General features: G+C 48.4%; 1 protein-coding gene across 2 annotated transcripts in view; it reads right to left on the reverse strand.

The window, feature by feature from the left end:
• Positions 1-20,490, reverse strand: part of DTX1 (deltex E3 ubiquitin ligase 1) — a 51,219-nt gene that overhangs the window by 19,922 nt on the left and 10,807 nt on the right. For both annotated transcript variants that reach the window (XM_081892391.1, XM_081892392.1), the window contains exon 3: positions 3,002-3,683. In XM_081892391.1, coding sequence (XP_081748517.1) covers positions 3,002-3,683 — 682 coding nt within the window. The remainder of the gene's footprint in view (positions 1-3,001; positions 3,684-20,490) is intronic.

A 20,490-nucleotide genomic window follows, 5' to 3' on the forward strand; every position in this document is an offset into this window, starting at 1 on the left:
TGATTTTTGATGAATCTCCTCAGATTAATGCAGCATTAAGCTCAGCATTAAGCAGAAGGTCCTGGGTTCAACCCTTGGCCATCTGCAGGTTGGGAATGTTCCCTGCAGGAAACCCTCTTCCAGTCAGTTAAGACAAGATGGACCAATGGTCTGACTCAGTTTAAGGCAGCCTCCTTATATTCCCCAACCCAAACATTCTCTTTTCATCGAAAGGAAGCAGAGGTCCCCGGCCCTAACGTTTGACAGCCTGGGGGTTAGCACATATAAAGTTTAACCTGCCTGGTCCCTCACTAGAACAGCCATTTACAGGACCACCCTACCTGTCCGTGGGCATCTCAAACTCCGCAGGTGAGGAGGCTCTCTTCCCTGATGTGTGAGAAACTACTGTACCCCAGCAGTAAAAGCAAAAAAAATAACGAAATAAAATGCAAACTCATGAGGAGGAAGGAAGCTCATGCAAACTGCAGCTGCAGCTCAGCACACAGATGGTTTTGTTGGCTGTTCCTGGGTGTGATTGAGATCCGCTGCAAAGGTGTTTGTAGCCCACGTGCCCATTTAATTCTGCTACTGACTTGTGGGCCAGCAAGGGGCCATGATATGCAGCCCTTTCATGCCCCCTCCCTGGAAAGCTTAAATTGGGAGGGCTGGTAAGAAATGTGGTCTGGGAAGGCGGTGTGTGGCCATGTGGGGAGTGACCAGAGGACCAGCTAGAAAGGACTAAGTACTGTATTTTTCGCCCCATAGTACGCACTTTCCCCCCTCCAAAAATGAAGGGGAAATGTGTGTGCGTTCTATGAGGCGAATGCAGGCTTTCGCTGAAGCCTGGAGAGCAAGAGGCATTGGTGCGCACCGACCCCTCTCGCTCTCCAGGCTTCAGGAAGCTATCCGCAAGCCTTGTGTGCCTGGCGGGTGTCCGCAAGCCTTGCATGCCCGGCGGGAGGTCCCGCCAGGCGTGCGAGACTTGGGGCAGCAGCCTGCAGCCCGAAGCACGGGGAGCCCTCCGGAGGGTGCCCCGTGCTTCGGGCAGGTGTGTGCAAGGCTTGGGGCGGCAGCCGGGGCTGGGGGAGGAATAATTTTTTAAAATTCATCCCCACCCCCAAAAAACAAGGTGCGTCCTATGGGCCGGTGCGCCCTATAGGACGAAAAATACGGTAAGTCTTTCAAAGCAGGTTTCCCCCAAAATTCTGTGTCCATTGATGCTTCAATGAGCTTGTCAAACTGTCACCAGCCCAGATTCTTAGGAATGTAAGTGGAATAAGAAATATAAATGCATAATCAGGTTTATTTGTCATTGATCAACATGACTAAGAATCATAAAACGTCAAAAAAGTCATTGGCAAAGGAAGTACGCTCTGTACATGCCCATGGCATTTTTTAAAAAATGGGAAAACAGCCATTCTTAAGACACAGGTAACCTCCATGAAGGGTCAATGAGCTCAGGTATATTTAGTCCCCAAGATATCTGTACCCAAATACCAAGTGTTACATGAGAATTCAGGGTTCAGACAGATGCCACATTCACACCATACCTTTTTAAACACTAGGATGCTGCCATAAAGCACCACTTTAAACAGTCACGGTTTCCCTCGCAGAATTCTGGGAGCTGGGAGTTTGCTAAGGGTGCTGAGAGTTTTTAGGAGACACCTCCATTCCCCTCCCAGAGCTACGATTCCCAGAGTTCCTTGGAAAGAGGGACTGATTCTTAAACCATTCTGGGAATTGTAGCTCCATGAGGGAAATAGGGGGAGGTCTCCCCACAACTCTCTGCACCAATAATAATAATAATAATAATAATAATAATAATAATAATAATAATTTATTTATACCCCACCCATCTGGCTGGATTAGCAAACCATGACTCCCAGACTCCTTTGGAAGCCATGATTGTTTAAAATGATGCTTCCAGTCCAGGGTACGAATGTGGCCTCTCTGAGTCTTCCTAGGCAGAAAGAGAAGCAGAGAATTAAAGCCAGAGACACCAAATGCGAGGAAGGGAATGACAGGAGGGAGCAGCAGAGAGGAAAGAGCCTGCCACCCCTCCCACCCCTTTCCCAGCGCTGCCCCAGAGGCTCCAATTATTCTCAGAGAATCTGCAGCGCTGCCACCTGGTTGCTGTGGCAACACAAGGCCGCTCTCCTCTGGCCAAAGCTGACACATTGCTCCTGGATGCGCCTGCCGCTCAGGCGAGGTGTCTGGGCAACCGCGGGCGACGTCAGCTTCTGCCACCCTGAGCACCAGAGCAGGGGAGGCAGAGAGCACGCAACTCCACCGCGCAGGAATCATGTGCGGTGGTCTCCTTCGCGACTTGGGTGGGCTGCTATTCAGAGGCCTCTTCTTCCCTGTTTTGTTGTTTATGTCAACACTGGCCGGCTGGACAAAGATGGGGAGGAGAGGAGAGGGTGATTGTGTGGGGCTCTGACAGACAGACAGATAGACAGGCTGACTCTTTAACCTGAAAACCCCAGTGCTAGTCCTACTCAGAGTAAGCCCACCGAAATGAATGGACCAAAGTTAGATATGCCTGCTAATTCCAGTGGGTTCTGAGTAGGGACAGCGTTGGATAAAAATGGCAATCCAAAATGCTCTCTCTGTGTTTGTGTCTGTGTCTGTGTACGCGCAAATACACACACACACTCTGTCAGTGTTTTTCTTCTTCGCTTTATTGGCCGAGGGAGCTGGCGTACAGCTTCTGGGTCATGTGGCCAGCATGACTTCTGGCGAACCAGAGCAGTGCATGGAAATGCCGTTCACCTTCCCGCCAGAGCGGTACCTATTCATCTACTCGCACTTGACGTGCTTTCAAACTGCTAGGTGGGCAGGAGCAGGGACCGAGCCACGGGAGCTCACCCCGTCACGGGGATTCGAACCACCAACCTTCTGATCGGCAAGTCCTAGGCTCTGTGGTTTAACCCACAGTGCCACCCGCATCCCTAATATTCATTATAGGTAAAATAAAATAAAATAAAGAGGGGGAAGTGGCAAATACATTTCAGCTACTTACCCTGGTGGGATGGAAGCCCGAGTACTCAAGATGGCCACTCGCTGCGTACCGGGCCGGTTCAGGTTGTTTTGGCCGGGGAGCTGGGTGTGGCTGGGCGCGCTCTGGCTCCGGGAAAAAGTGGCCACTTGCAACCCGTTGCCGGAACGGACCTGCTCGATCTTGCCCGTCCCACTGGCTTGCACCGTGCCCAGCGACCACATCGCCGTTCCGTTGAACGTATTGCTCTGCCGGACGGCCAGCGATCCGTTCCCGTTCCCGGAATACACCTTCCTGCGCTGGGAGGCCAGGATGGCGTTGGAGGCTGCCCGGGTGCTGTTGACCAACAGGCACTGCTGGCACGAACAAGGGTGCCCAGAATTGGTCCCCACGGGCCAAGATTGGGACTTGGGGATGGAGCCGATGGTGAGAGGATAAGCCAAGTCCATGCGCCTCCTTAGACGGCGTTTCCTCTGCGTCTGGCGGTTCACCTGAGACATGCTGTTGAAGTAGATCAGGTAGCAAAACCCCAGCGAGGACAGGTCCAGCCACGGGTGCTGCTTCTCGTACGCGTTCTGGATGGTGATGCAGATGTCCATGTCGTACGGAGTCCAGGAGTTGTTGTCGTTTTCCCATTCCCACACAACCCCCTTGCCGGGGGCAGAGGAGGGGTCGTAAAAGTTCCTTCGCACCGGGCGCATTGTCCCTGGGAGAGAACAAAGGAGAAAGAAGGGGTGGATCAGAGGTGGGGAATCGCAGTTTCATGTTTTACGTATACAGTGGTACCTTGGGTTAAGAACTTAATTTGTTCTGGAGGTCCATTCTTAATAATAATAATAATAATTTATTATTTATACCCCGCCCATCTGGCTGAGTTTCCCCAGCCACTCTGGGCGGCTCCCAATCAGTGTTAAAAACAGTACAGCATTACATATTAAAAACTTCCCTGAACAGGGCTGCCTTAAGATGTCTTCTGAATGTCAGGTAATTCTTTATCTCTTTGACATCTGATGGGAGGGCGTTCCACAGGGTGGGTGCCACTACCGAGAAGGCCCTCTGTCTGGTTCCCTGTAGCCTCACTTCTCGCAATGAGGGAACCGCCAGAAGGCCCTCGGCGCTGGATCTCAGTATCCGGGCTGAACGATGGGGGTGGAGACGCTCCTTCAGGTATACAGGACCGAGGCCGTTTCTTAACCTGAAACTATTCTTAACCTGAGGTACCACTTTAGCTAATGGGGTCTCCCACTGCCTCCATGCCGCCACCGCCGCCGTGCAATTTCTGTTCTCATCCTGAAGCAAAGTTCTTAACCCGAGGTACTATTTCTGGGTTAGCGGAGTCTGTAACCTGAAGCATCTGTAACCCCAGATACCACTGTACAGTCAAACCTCAGTTGTCGAACAAAATCCGTTCTGGAAGCCCATTCGGCCTCCAAAATGTTCGACAACTGAGGCGCAGCTTCCGATTGCTTGCAGGAGATTCCTGCACTCAAGCGGAAGCCGTGTTGGACATTTGACTTCCGAAAACGTTCGAAAACTGGAGCATTTACTTCCAGGTTTTCAGCATTTGGGAGCCGAAACATTCCAAAACGGAGGCGTTTGGGAGCCGAGGTTTGACAGTATGTAAAATAAATCTTGATGATATGCAAAGTAGCAGAGTAGCTTACAGCTAGGAACCTAAATAACTCCTAGGTGACTGATAGCTTCTTTGTAAAGACTACAGTGTCCAGATTCTTCATATTCCAAGGAACTTTATTTTCATAAACATATAACTAAGAAGAATATTACTCTATTTTTCCAGGAGGAGTCTCGGATTTACAGAAGCCGTCGTGGTTTCTGATTTGATCATGGAATGTCCTGCTTTTCCTTAGGATGCCCCTATTTTCACCTGAGAAATTTTGGAGGGTATGGAGTTATGTGGCCCCCGAGCCAAGGAGATAAATAACTATACAACCTTTAGAAGACATTTGAAGGCAGCCCTATTGTCAGGGAACTGACATCAGAGCGAGAGGCGGAGGCAGGGCTCCAGAGCGATGCCGGAGAGGGGACCAGCAGGGGGGAAGGAATTCAGCGCAACACCAGTAGAGAAGGGAGGGAGATGGAGGAATTGGAGACTGGTCTCCAAGACCCTGCATCAGAGACTAGTGGAGAGAGCGCTGGCACACCGCTGCCTTCCCCTTACTTGCGCAGACGAGTTCCACACAGGGAAAATAGGAGGAGACTTGGGGTCAAACAGCTCTTATGCTGGAAAAGGTTCAAGAAACGCCCACTGACAGATTCTGCAAGCGACTGACCGGCCACGGAGTGTGGGCTGTCAGCCAAGGCATGGTGAACCAGGCAATCGAACACAACTAGCAGGCAACTTAAGCACAAGTAACCCCTTACAACCATTACACCTACACTGTATAGGAAAGTTTTTTCAATGTTTAATATTTAATTATGTTTTTATATATGTTGGAAGTTGCCCAGAGTGGCTGGGGGGCAACCCAATCTGATGGGTGAATTATTATTATTATTATTATTATTATTATTATTATTATTATTATTATTGACATCCCTATTTTCATCAGAGAAATGTTGGAGAGTGTCACCTGCCTTTTACACTTCACTCTGATTGGTAGATTTTTTTGGGTTCTAGTTTTGTTTTTTAAACCATCTTGGAAACAGCATTGTCTTATCAGAGCAGCTGGTAAAGGTGCAAGCTGAACCATATTACTATGGGGATTTAAGATTCCTTTTGAACCTGAGACCTACATTCTGCATGAAAATCAAATGCTCCTCTACCAATCTATGGCTCTACCTAAGCCATGATGATGGGGCTTGAAAACTATTGTCCTGGGAGAAATGTTGGAGGGTATGCAACTGTAGTTTCATCTTATTTCCTTGCATCGATTGTAGATCCACAGCCCTTTTTTCCCCCTTCTTGCTAGCAAGGGAGGTCTTGCTAGGGCTGCTTTTAACACCTTCCCCTTTTCTGGCAATGCATTCTGGGCATATCTTTCCTACCTGCATCCCTCCCAGAGTTGCTGGCACTGTGGTGCTAAGGCAAGCACTAATTGTGCTGCGTCAGGTTCCACCCATCCCAAATGTCCTCCCTTCTCAACACAAGCTGCTCAGCCAATTTGGACCGGGCCGCATTTAGTCACACGATTATGCTCTGCAGCCCAGCCTGCGGTCCAGCCCAGCCATTGTTCTTGCTCAGTTTCCCCCTCAATGATCAGGAAGCCCTCCTGACAGCCCGGGGCAAGTCTGAGCCTTCCTGTTCACCTTTTCCACGGACCCAACAGACTCGGGAGTAGCCTCTGCTTTCTCTCTGGATGTTCCCAGCTGATGTCACACACACACACACACACACACACACACACACACACAGACACCGTTTGACCCCTTTTCCATTTTATAACCGACACCACCAAGCAGATTCCATCTGAGGCCACAGCTGGAGTTTTTTCTTTTTCTGTTAGGGAAAGAATTTTTCCTTCTCCCCTTTTTACCCTGTGAACAGAGCTAACACGCTTGGGAAAAGGGAAGTTCCAGTTCAGATAAAGGTCAGATATGGCAGGATTAATTGATTTCAGAAAAGGTGCTGGCCAGCCCCACTTCATATACTGCACACATATACTGCACACATATACTGGACACAAGCCTATCTGGAGACAGTGATGGGCAACTGGGAGGGGGGAGGTGGATTCTTTCAGGAATATGATCCAGATTGACGGGAGGCAATAACTGGACCATCTTCTCCCAGGCACTTGGACCTGAATGCGACAGCAGCTCTCCCCAGTTGTGACTGAGAGCCAGTGTGGCCTAGTGGTTAGAGCGTCACTCAGCCCACTGGGAGACTTAGGCCAGACACCATCTATCAGCCTGATCAACCTCACAGGGTTGTTGTGAGGGCAAAATGGTTGAGTGGCAAGAACCAGCTCCTTGGAGGGAAGGTGGGATAGAAATGTAATAATAATAAAAGGTAAAGGACCCCTGACAGTTCAGTCCAGTCATGAACGACTGTGGAGTTGCGCCACTCATTTTGCTTTACTGGCTGAGGGAGCCAACGTTTGTCTGCAGACAGCTTTTTCAAGTCATGTGGCCAGCAGGACTAAGCCACTTCTGGTGAAACCAGAGCAGTGCACAGAAACGCCATTTACCTTCCCGCCGGAGTGGTACCTATTTATCTACTTGCACTTTGATGCACTGCTAGGTTGGTAGGAGCAGGGACCGAACAACGGGAGCTCACCCTTTCGCAGGGGTTCGAACTGCCAACCTTCTGATCAGCCAGCCCAAGGCTCAGTGGTTTAGACCACAGCGCCACCCGTGTCCCTCCTAGTAATAATAATAGCAGTAATAATAATAGCAATAATAATAATAATAATAATAATAATAATAATAATAATAATAATAATTTTAAAATGCCAGCAACTGGTCTTCAGAGGTATACTGCTGTCTACAGTAGAAGCAGAACATAGCATAAGCTCATCTCTCTGTGGCCACCCAGTTGCCTGTGGGAATCTGCAAGCAGGAGCTGAGTGCAAAAGGAACTCTCTCCTCTTGTGAATGCTAGCAACTGGTATGCAAATGCATGCTGCCTCTGACAGTGGACAGAGAACACAGATGGCTAGTTGCTCTCATTATTAGGAAGCATCTCTTACTGCTTAGCCAAGATCTGCATCCCTAAATAGGAATGTAAGACGAGCCATGCTGGATCAAGTCAAAGACCCATCTAACCCAGCGACAATTAGGACCTGAGTGCAGCAGTGCTGTCCTCGTAGCAAAGGGTTCAAGGCCCAAGGCACTAGTGGGAACACTTATGGAGAGAGCCCTGCATGAAGCCACGGAATGCTGCTGCCAGTCAGTGTAGTCAGTACTGAGCTAGATGAGCCAGATAGGCATGGAAGAGACTCCTGCATGCCTGAAACCCACCAGGGCACCATGTAATAGGGCACCAACACACACCAACACACACACACACACATACAGAGCCAGCCCTCCTTGCCCAGCTTATCTCGTCTCTCCCTTCTGCATGCTGATGTTGCAGCCAGAACAGCAGGCTGTGTGCGCAATCAATAATTATGTTTGAAGTGTTACGTTAACTATGCATCCCTCCCCGGAGACTCATAAAGCTAAACGGCCGTACGCCAGCGGTTTCCGTGGTGTTTGCTTTCAGCGAGGGCCGGCTTGGCAGGGCTCCTGGCGCTCTTGCCTTGCAGCACTGCTGAGGAGGAAGCCGCCCGCCAGCAAAAAGAGGTGCACCGAGTGTCTTCCTGGAACAGGCCGCAAGGGGCACCAGCAAGTCCTCCTCACTGCCTCCCCTTTTGGCCTGGCTTGTGAGTGCAGGAAGGTGCCTTCTACATACCCTCCAAGTATCCTTATTTTCCAGGGATGGTCCTGGAATAGCCCTATCTCCTCCTTGAATTTGTCTATTCTTTTAAAGCCATCCACGTTGGGGGACATCACCTCCTCCCTGTGGAAGTGAGTTCCATAGTTTAACTACATGTTGCATGAAGAAGGGCTTTGTTTTATCAGTCCTGAATCTTCCAACGTTCAGCTTCCTTGGACATCCAGAAGTTCTAGGGCTATGAGAGAGGGAGAAAAACAGACCCTCCAAGTGCCCCTATTTTCCAGGGATGTCCCTGATTTAGAGAAGCCGTCCCGGTTTCTGATTTGATCTCGGAATTTCCCGCTTTTCCTTAGGATGTCCCTATAGTTAAATCTATGGTTTTCGCAGTAGTGATGTATGGAAGTGAGAGCTGGACCATAAAGAAGGCTGATTGCCGAAGAATTGATGCTTTTGAATTCTGGTGCTGGAGGAGACTCTTGAGAGTCCCATGGGCTGCAAGAAGATCAAACCTCTCCATTCTGAAGGAAATCAGCCCTGGGTGCCCACTGGAAGGACAGATCCTGAAGCTGAGGCTCCAATAGTTTGGCCACCTCATGAGAAGAGAAGACTCCCTAGAAAAGACCCTAATGTTGGGAAAGATGGAGGGCACAAGGAGAAGGGGATGACAGAGGACGAGATGGTGGGACAGTGTTCTCAAAGCTACTAACATGAGTTTGACCAAACTGCGGGAGGCAGTGGAAGACAGGAGTGCCTGGCGTGCTCTGATCCATGGGGTCACGAAGAGTCAGACACAACTAAATGACTAAACAACAACAATTTTCATTGGAAAAATGTTGGAGGGTATGGAGTTATCCAATCCCCGAGCTATCTGAAGGCAATCCTGTATAGGGAAGTTTTTTTAAAAGTTTAATGTTTTATTATGTTTTTATATTTGTTGGAAGCTGCCCAGAGTGGCTGGGCCAACCCAATAAGATGTGTGGGGTATAAATAGTAAAAAATATAATTATGGAATGGGAATATCCCTCTATAAGAATTGTAAGGTCTCAAATGTAGATAAATACTCATAAATGCACACATATCTAAATATATGAACCATGTGACTGAAATAGCATGGGAGAACAATCCTGAAGCCATTTTGACTCTCCCAATGACCCCAAATATTCCTCTACAGTAAGGGAGGCAAATGGGGAAAGCCTTCCCATTGTCTTTTTGCTTGCAAATCCTGTCTTAAGGGTGTATTTGTGTATGAATAGGGTGAGCCTATGACCTGGGACCCAGGAACTAAAATATTAACCATCACAAAAGAATGCCTAGGCTGCCCGGGTAATGCAATCAGAGACCATTATCAGGTATCCTGGCAGACAGGATTTCTGCTGTAGACCGCCTCCTTCTGTGATGTATGTATGATGTTGTGGAGATGATGGTTTTGGGCTACAGGGTGAACAATTTCAAAAGTCTATATAAGGGTTCGCACACCATTGCTCAGGGCTCTCCTCCCTCCTGCGTGTGGGGAGTGGGGACCTTGTTGCAACAGTTCCTTGAATAAAGATCAGGCTTACTAGCCGCTTTGCTTCTCAATATACTCTGGTTGGCCTCTGTTATTTTCTCCTACTGACCCACTTAAGGCCTCGTATACGGGCTCCGGAATACCCCATTAGGAAAAGGGAGCAGTTTTTCTTATAACATCCTATTTTCATTGGAGAAATGTTGGAGAGCATGGTAGATTGATTTGAATGCGATGGCTTTTGTAAATGCGGGGGCTGTCCCTGGAAAATCGGGATATCTGGAGGGTCTAGGACGGTTCTCTCACATGCTCTCAAGCAATCCTCCTCCACAGGGTCCTTGTGCGGAAAACAAAATCACTGGTGTTGCTGACACATGGAACTGAGTTTGCCTCGTTTTCGCTAGGTGGCCTCATTTTGTTGTTGACATAACCTGGGTCTGAGTCATCACTGGCCTTGCTAACAGAAAGTCTGCCATGAGCCCTTCCTGTTCACGACTGCCAAGCCTATCGTTCCGTGAGAATAAGTTTGCTTAAAAACCAGTAAATCTTTGGCGAGGAACGTAATACTTTGTGCAAATGCCACTGTTCTGCGGTCAAGTGTAATAAATCACTATGAACGCGAATAGCATTGATATAGCACTTTGAGATGCACATTGGCATGTGTTGCATCTTAAAAACATTTTCAACAACCCTGCAAGGTAGACCAGTGTGATTATTAATCAATCAATCAATCAATCTTTATTACGGTCCAGAGACCCAACAAATCATAGAATCATAGAGTTGGAAGAGACCACAAGGGCCATCGAGTCCAACCCCCTGCCAAGCAGGAAGCACCATCAGAGCACTCCTGACATATGGTTGTCAAGCCTCTGCTTAAAGACCTCCAAAGAAGGAGACTCCACCACACTCCTTGGCAGCAAATTCCACTGTCAAACAGCTCTTACTGTCAGGAAGTTCTTCCTAATGTTTAGGTGGAATCTTCTTTCTTGTAGTTTGGATCCATTGCCCCGTGTCCGCTTCTCTGGAGCAGCAGAAAACAACCTTTCTCCCTCCTCTATGTGACATCCTTTTATATATTTGAACATGGCTATCATATCACCCCTTAACCTCCTCTTCTCCAGGCTAAACATGCCCAGCTCCCTTAGCCGTTCCTCATAAGGCATGGTTACAAAGCAATGCACAATTCAGACAGCCTACCTCCAGGTTAAACAAGCATTTTGTTCAGACTTAAAGACAGACTTATTATCCCTATTTGCAGATAAAAGATGGGGGGTTAGGCTGAGAAGAAGCAGTTTGATTCGGGCCCCACCTAGGCCGTGTTCACACCACACATTTGAAGCGCTGTGATACCACTTTAACCAGCCATGGCTTCCCCCGTAGAATTTTGGGAGATGTAATTTGGTAAAGGTGCTGAGATTTATTGTTCCTCTCACAGACCTAGAAAGTTCTCTGGGAAGAGGGGTTCATTGTTAAATCATTCTGGGAATTGGGAGTCACAAACTGATGGGGAGAACGGAATTTAAGATTGGAAGAATAGAAAAAGTAGAGAAACTAAAATGGGCAGATCTACCCATTGTTAGCTACAGCTCAGATATGGAGCTGTATGCATGCAGACAGTTGCAGGTTCAACCCCCAGTATCTCCAGGTAGGACTAGGAAAAGACTATTGTCTGAAACCCTGGAGAGCTGCTGCTAGTCAATATAGAGATTAGTGAACTAGATGGACCAAAGGTCTGACTCAGAATAATGCAGCTTCCTAGAGCCTAGGACTTGCCGATCAGAAGGTTGGCAGTTCGAATCCCCGCGACGGGGTGAGCTCCCGTTGCTCAGTCCCTGCTCCTGCCAACCTAGCAGTTCAAAAGCACGTCAAAGTGCAAGTAGATAAATAGGTACTGCTCCGGCGGGAAGGTAAACGGCATTTCCGTGCGCTGCTCTGGTTCGCCAGAAGCGGCTTAGTCATGCTGGCCACATGACCCGGAAGCTGTACGCCGGCTCCCTCGGCCAATAAAGCGAGAAGAGCGCCGCAACCCCAGAGTCGGTCACGACTGGACCTAAAGGTCAGGGGTCCCTTTACCTTTACCTATGCTCCTATTTAATTCACCCTTTATTCAAAACACTGAGGACTAGAATCTTGCTCTCACCATAGCTCAGTGGGCAGAGCATCAGCTTGAATACAAGAAGTCCCTGGCTTCTCCAGATAGAGGCTGGATCTACACTGATGAGAAACGCTATAAAAACATAGCTCTCAATGTAATTTACCATTGGTAATGTATCGCTGCTCTACATCGCCCTCTGGTGCCACATTTTTATAACACATTTTAAAATTTATAACTGAGACCAGGGTCACTGGAAAACACCCTCTGTCTGAAACCCTGGAGAGACACTGCCAGTCAGTGTAGACAATACTGAGCTAGATGGGCCAGGGTTTGACTGCCTAGAAGGTGGCTTCTTATGTTCCTAGGTCTTAAGGGAAGGCCATTGCTCAGAGATAGAGCATCTGCTTTGCATGCAGAAGGTCCTGAGTTCAATCCCATATGCAGGTAGAGCTGTGAATGTCCCCTAACTGAAACCCTGGAGAGCTGCTGCCAGTCAGTGCAGGAAATACTGGGCTGGAAGGACCACTAAGCCAGTTTTCTATGTTCCTAACAGATGTGCTGTACAGTGGTACCTCAGGTTAAGTACTTAATTCATTCCGGAGGTCTGTTCTTAACCTGAAACTGTTCTTAACCTGAAGCACCACTTTAGCTAATGGGGCCTCCTGCTGTTGCCGCTGTGCCACCAGAGCACAATTTCTGTTCCTATCCTGAAGCAAAGTTCTTAACCTGAAGCACTATTTCTGGGTTAGCAGAGTCTGTAACCTGAAGCGTATGTAACCTGAAGCGTATGTAACCCGAGGTACCACTGTACCTCAGTGGCAGAGCGCATGAGGAATTATTTGCAAATTATAAATAATTTCATAAGCTGTGTGTCTTTGTTTCTCAATCTGACCCTTTAACACGGTTTTGCATGTATCGTGGCATCTTATGCATTGTGACTTGCTGTTATTTTTACTGATTACAGTTTAGTAGCTATTTATTGTACTTGTTAAGAGTGAATTCCTGATTAATTTTTATTTGCTGATATTTCGAGAGTTAATTCCATTGTGTACCATTACTTTATTTGATATAAGTTGTTTGTTTTAAAGCTACAGTTCATTATGATTATTATTCATTTTGTACTGGGTCGGATTATTATGAGCTGCGTGAGCTTTGACGTATATTTTGCTGCTGCAAACCGCCTTGCGTACAGTAATATAGAAAGGGGGCATACAAATTAAAAGAGAAATGGGGGTGGGAGAGTAAAAGTCTGGGAGCATGCTGGTAGTTTTGTTTGCTCAATGTCTCCTTCCACTTCTCTGTTTTGCCCTAAACAATGGAAGCAGCAAGCTGGCATTTGAAAAAGGTGCTTTTCCCCACACTGCTGGCAACCGAAAAAGCGCCAGTCTTATTGCTTGGGGGGGTGTTATCACAAAGCTCAGCTCACATAAACAACCTCCTCCTGGCCTGAACATTGCTCTGGTCCACCTCCGCACAACTCAGCGTCCACATCCCCGCAAAAAAGCTCTCCCTGCCCGTTTGTCCAGCCCGATTAATTACCATAATTACGGCAATTAATCAGCTGCCTTCTGAGCCTGCCTAGCACAAGGGGAGGAATTGAATCAGGCAGCAGCGCGTTTTGCTGAGACAGCGCTCCTCAGGAGGAAGAGGAGGAGGAGGAAGACCAGGGAAGCCAGATGGCCTAAGAGGCAAACGTTGCTGCACCGAGGCCACCGGGAGGGATGTTTCGGCCTGGAGGTGACCCTTGTAACCAGATTATTCATCACCACAAGGTTTTTCATGGGCGATTCTTTCAGGCCACATTCTGGAGCAAGTAGGTGCTTACAGTCAAGGTTACGGTGGGTGAAAGTGTGCCAGAAACAGTTATGGAATTCAGATACCTCCACTCTCTTTCATTTTTTTTAAAAAAGCAAGTTTCTAGTCCTTATGGATTGCAAAAGTATGCCTGAAAGAGACTGTGACTGGCCCAAGGACACCCAGTGAGCATTTCATGGTTGTGTGCCTGGGACAACCCAGTCAGATAGGTGGGGCACTACTGCTGCTACTACTACTACTACTACTACTACTACAAATAATAATAATAATAATAATAATAATAATAATAATAATAATAATAATAAAATGGAACCCTGGTCTCCCAGATCCAGCACTCTAAACCACTACACAAACGCTGGCTCTTGTTGTTTTTTAGTCCACAAACAATGCACAATTAATGCCATTCTTTTTACATTGTTTGGGCAGTTACTTTACACTGAAATGAGCTCAGGTGGTGATAGATATGTAAGGAATTACTTAAAGGTAAAGGTACCCCTGCCCGTACGGTCCAGTCTTGCCAGACTCTAGGGTTGTGCGCTCATCTCACTCTATAGGCCGGGAGCCAGCGCTGTCCGCAGACACTTCCGGGTCATGTGGCCAGCGTGACAAGCTGCATCTGGCGAGACAGCGCAGCACACGGAAACGCCGTTTACCTTCCCGCTGGTAAGCGGTCCCTATTTATCTACTTGCACCCGGAGGTGCTTTCGAACTGCTAGGTTGGCAGGCGCTGGGACCGAACGACGGGAGCGCACCCCGCCGCGGGGATTCGAACCACCGACCATGCGATCGGCAAGTCCTAGGCGCTGAGGTTTTACCCACAGCGCCACCCGCGTCCCTAAGGAAGTACTTAGGTCATGTTAAATAGCAGCCAATACAGTCATGCCTCTTGTTACGTTCAGTTCAGGTTACATTCTTTCAGGATATGTCCCGCGGTGACCTGGAAGTAACGGAGCGGGTTACTTCCGGGTTTCGCCGCTCACGCATGCGCATACGCTCAAAATGACGTCACGCACATGCGCAGAAGTGGCGAATCGCGACCCGCGCACGAACAGATGCGGGTTGCATTCTGCTCATGTTGCGAACGGGGCTCCGGAATGGATCCCGTTCGCAACCAGAGGTACCACTGTATAGTCATTGGCAGAAAGTGAACTGCAGCAAAAGGGAAACAGTGCTGATTTTGACAAGCACAGGTCTTTGGGGAAATCGCTGCCTTCTTACATCCCTCAGTTAAAAGTGGGCTCCACATCTGAAGACCAAAGACAACTCATCTAGCCTACCCTATAAGGTTGTTGTAAAGATGAATATGGCAGTGGCCAGCAAATAACCATGTTATGCCACCTTCAACTCCTTAAAGGGATATAAATGTAATGAATAGAAGGTAACACATTTCTAGAGGGTTAGGTTTCGGTGTCCTCAATAGCTCTCTGTGTTTTGTCCTAATCAGCAAAGCAGAAGAAAATTATGTCAAACAATTCATTTGCATAGGTCACAGACTGCAGTGGATTAGCAAAATCTCTTCAGCACGTTTCCAGGAGCTTTCCCAAAAGATTAATGTTATGGCCTGCTTCGCTTGTTCGCTGCAACGTTTTAAACTATTTTATAAATTTGTTGGTTTTTTTAAAAAAACAAAATCAGCTGTTTTAAGTCCTTTGTTGGTGTTCTGGGGTGGGGGAACGGGAGAATGGCTCAGATTCGTGCTCTAAAAGAAAGAAAGGAATGAACCAAGCGCAGAACCCTTCTTTCAAGGAGAGAGATATGATTTTGCCAATTTGCTCTCTCATCCCCCCCGCTTTGCCCCCATCTTTAGTTGTCCTCTTTTTTGTCAGTCGGTGCAGACGGTATCGAGACAGCCTCTTCCCATGTTCGTCCAGTTGCTTTCAAGGGCAGGACTGCAAAAGGGGATGGAAATTGTGGGGAAGGAATGTTTGGCTAAACATTAGACAAAACCTCCTAACCACAAAGGGCGTTTGGACTGCGGAACTGCCTGCCTCAGGATGTGTTGGGGCTCTCCTTCCCTGCACGCCTTTTGAGCAAAAGCTGGATGACCTCCTTTCAGGGACGTTGTAATTCTGCATCCCGCATTGCAGTTCCTGCGTAGAGCAAGGTGTGTGGGGGGGGGGGTTAGGGGTGGACTAGGTGACTTCTGTTAGCCCCCTTCGGGCTCTAAAATCCTGTGATCTCCCTTTGGAACTTGAGCTCAGGGTGGAATCCAAAGAACATCAGGTTGAAAACAAGCCCTTGGCAGCTTCCTCCGGTGACCCAGGCCTCCCAGCCAAGCTCAGAGGGAGCGTGCCAGCAGCCCCTGCAATATTGGCAGCAGAGGCGATGCAGCACTCAGGTGCCCGCTTGCATCTCTCCTCACACCAGATGCGTTCCCTGCCGTGCCGGCAGCCGCATGCGGAGAGCCTCTCTGCTCCTCAGCCTCGCCCTCAGCTCAAATATCCTGTCCTAAAAGTTGGTGGAGAGGGAGGGCACCGTATCCCCTTCCCACGGCTCCAAATAAGTTTCATCACCACAACCACCCTGTGAGGTACCAACTGGTCTAAGGTTCTCCAGTGGCTGGCCAGGGGTGGGTGGGATCTGAACCCGGGTCTCTGCAGTTGTAGTCTGATGCATTGACCACTGCACAACACTACCACAACGCTGGCTGATAAGAATGCTACCGGTGATGTTGCCATTCAGTCCTTTGTGAGGCTGATTTTAGCTAAGGCTCTAATTAGAGGCACATTTACCTGGGAGTAAGTCCCACAATGAACCCACTGTCCCCTGTCGGAGGCAGGAATACCAGTTGCTGGAAGCCACAGGAGGTGAGAGTGCTTTTGTGCTTGGGTCCTCCCAGAGGCAAAATATTAACTCAGCACACTGAACAACGCCCCGTCAAACTGCCAGGGCATTTCTCCAACTTTAAACCTCATTGATTTCTCGCTAAACTCTAGTAAGGCAGAGAAAAAGAGGGCAGATGAGGGCAATTGCCACATCAACTTCACATCTGCACCAAGCACTTAATGCACATCTAGTGGACACTGTTTTCCCCAAAGAATTCTGGGAACTGTAGTTTCCCCCCTACGGAGCTACCGTCCCCAGCACCCATAACAAACTACAGTTCCCAGGATTCTTTAGGGGAAGCTATGAACTTTAAAGGTTTGGTGTGGACATAACCATAGTTTTGCAAGGGCAGCTGGGAGGCTTCTATTTGACGGGATTGTGCAGTCTGGGATCTTCAAGATCAGGGATCTAAAGCATGGATAGGCAAATTAAGGCCCGGGTGCTGAATCCAGCCCAATCGTCTTCCAAATCCGGCCCGTGGACGGTCCTGGAATCAGCGTGTTTTTACATGAGTAGAATGTGTCCTTTTATTTAAAGTGCATCTCTGGGTTATTTGTGGGGCCTGCCAGGTGTTTTTACAGGAGTAGAATGTGTGCTTTTATTTAAAATGCATCTCTGGGTTATTTGTGGGGCATGGGAATTCGTTCATTCCCCCCCCCCATATAGTCCGGCCCCCCACAAGGTCTGAGGGACAGTGGACCAGCCCCCTGCTGAAAAAGTCTGGTGACCCCTGACCTAAAGCTTCAGCCCCGCAGGAAGAGAATGCTTCGATATTCAGCCTTGGAGACTCTTCCCAGGCCACGCCTTCTCCACAGGCCACACCCACCCAAGGCCACACCCACTCACCCAAGCCACATCTCCACATGGGTCCTCAGAAGCAACTCTGGCTGCACTGGATAGGAAGCATCTTGTCTAGTCCAGGGTTTCCCAAACTTGGGTCTCCAGCTGTTTTTGGGACTACGATTCCCATCATCCCTGACTACTGGTCCTGCTAGCTTGGGATGATGGGAGTTGTAGTCCAAAAACAGCTGGAGGCCCAAGTTTTGGAAACCCTGTTCTAGTCCAACTCCCTGCATGCTAAATCCTAAATAGTGCTTAGGGTTTGCAGTTTACAGGAACCTAACAGCTTTTTAAAGATTATTTATGTATTTATTACATTTTACTGCTCACATCTTAACCATTTCTCCTTTTCCCCCCATACCTGGCCACCTAACCCAAAAGCTTTTGCAACAGCTCTGCATGCTTTAAGAGAAGCCGCACAAAAAACACAATTACAGCAGTCGTCTGAAAATGATGCATAAAATGCATTACCCTCATCCCAAACAGCAGAGTGAACTCATTTGTCCAAATTTTAAAACCAGTCCAAGATGTTATGAGCCAGGAAGGAATACTGCAGATCAGAAAAGAAAGCTGGCTGCTTTTCCTTCACAAGTGGCCAAGTTCCAAATTGCAGCAAAATGGAAAAATAAAAAGTTCCAACTGCCCAAGTGTGGGAGCTCCGTTCAAGCAGAATTTCCTTCCTTCTGGAACAGCACTGGGGAACCTGTGGCCCTCCTAATGTTGCCAGACTACAACTCCCAGCATCCCCTGACCCTTGGGCCATACTGGCTGGTGCTGATGGGAGTTGGAGTCCAACAGCATCTGCAGCTCCCCAAGTCCCCCACGCTTGTCTTAGACTAGCCTTTCTCACGCTGGGTCCTCCAAATATTTTGGAATCCAACTCCCATCAGCTGAAGTCCAAAAGATCTGGAGAGCCTCAGCTACTGAAAGTATAGCTCAGTTTATTAGAGTGGGGCACTGATAATGCCAAGGTTGCAGGTTTGATCCCCGGAAGGGGCACCTGCATATTCCTGAATGATGAGCCTCAGGGTTCCTCCCAACTCAACCATTCTTTGAGGCTGCTTTAGACAAATTTGGCCATTTCCCCACCGAAGAATATAAGAAGAGCCCTGCTGGATCAGGCCAATGGCAAACTCCTGTCTGGCAAACTCCAGACATTAGCTAGGGTTGGGTATAAGAAAAATCAGGTTCTTAAGAAGATAAGAGTCTGGCTGGAATCAGGCTAGTGGTCCATCTAGTCTAGGATCCTGTTCACTTAGTGGCCAACAAGATACTTCTGTAGAGCCTGAAAACATGGTCCATGATGCACAACAGCCATTCTCCCCTTCCTGTGGTCACCAGCAACTGGTATTCAGAAGCATAATGCCTCCAACGAGGGAGGTAAAACATAGCCATGGGAGCAATTACCAACAGTAGAAGAATGGCGACAGAAGATAATGGAATATGTAAAGGTAAAGGGACCCCTGACCATTAGGTCCAGTCATGACCGACTCTGGGGTTGCAGCGCTCATCTCGCTTTATTGGCTGAGGGAGCCAGTGTACAGCTTCCGGGTCATGTAGCCAGCATGACTAAGCCGCTTCTGGCGAACCAGAGCAGCGCATGGAAACACCGTTTACCTTCCTGCCGGAGTGGTACCTATTTATCTACTTGCACTTTGACGTGCTTTTGAACTGCTAGGTGGGCAGGAGAAGGGACCGAGCAACGGGAGCTCACCCCGTCACGGGGATTCGAACCACCATCATTTCTTCCCTCCTGGCTCCTTCATATTAACCCAGCAGACTGGCCCACCCTGACTGATGGATTACTATTTGTTATTTTCATGTAGCACCTCCATTCAAAGCTTGGATGGAGGAGCACGGAGCCTTCTGCAGAGAGAAAGGGACAGAGCTGGAAACACACAGAGATCCAGGAGAATCTCCCTGCAGCCTCAGGAGGAAGGATGCTAATGAGACCATGTAATTGAGATACCCCGGGGAGATGAACAGGTCAGAATCAAAGGCAGCAACATCAGAGCATGTTTGAACTCTCTTCATTTCCAAGATGTTTTCCAAATTTGCAAGCCACTTTCCCCTAATGTGATATGTTATTTTCACTAATGTATTTGTTTTTATGCATTCTTCTACCACCCCCAGTATAGCATTTTGGGTAAACACCGTCCGGTTGGAGAACTGCACCATAAAATTCAGAGAAAGGCAAATTTTGAAAGATAACTGTGTTTAGGTGAGCGTGGATAACAGCAGGAGCAGCAACAGCAACAACAACAACCATATTTATACCCTGCCCATCTGGCTGGCTTGCCCCAGCCTCTTTGGAGGCCTTTGAACACATATAAAACATCAAATATTAAAAAAAATTCCTGATACAGGGCTGCCTCCAGATGTCTTCTAAAAGTTGTTGACATCTGATAGATAGCTGCTCACTAAGACACAAAGAAATTTGAATTTCGGTTCTTTGTTGTGCTTGCATCACACTTTTTCTCCAAGGAGCTCAAAGTGGTCTGCTTGGTTTCCCCCCTCCTCCACCAGTCCTGACAACAACCCTGTGAGGTAGGCTCTCCCCCAAACCATAGTCTAGAGGAGTAAAGGTAAAGGGACCTCTGACCATTAGGTCCAGTTGTGACCGACTCTGGGGTTGCAGCACTCATCTGGCTTCATTGGCCGAGGGAGCCGGCGTACAGCTTCCGGGTCATGTGGCCAACATGACTAAGCCGCTTCTGGCGAACCAGAGCAGTGCATGGAAACACTGTTTACCTTCCCGCCAGAGTGGTACCTATTTATCTACTTGCACTTTGATGTGCTTTCGAACTGCTAGGTTGGCAGGAGCAGGGACCGAGCAACAGGAGCTCACCCAGTTGCAGGGATTCAAACTGCCGACCTTATGATCGGCAAGTCCTAGGCTCTATGGTTTAACCCACAGCGCCACCAGCGTCCCTCTAGTCTAGTCTAGAGGAGTACCAGGGTACTAAATTATGCCCACAAACTAAGACAGCTCCCCGCCTGCAGGCATGAAGCCCCAAGGCATGGAGGGCAGCAGGGCCAGGCTGTTAAGTATATGACAAAGGTGCATTGCTGACAACCTCATCCTTAATCTTCCCTCCACC

Source organism: Podarcis melisellensis (genome assembly GCF_964234715.1).
Source record: "Podarcis melisellensis genome assembly, chromosome: 16".
NCBI classification, from domain to species: domain Eukaryota; kingdom Metazoa; phylum Chordata; class Lepidosauria; order Squamata; family Lacertidae; genus Podarcis; species Podarcis melisellensis.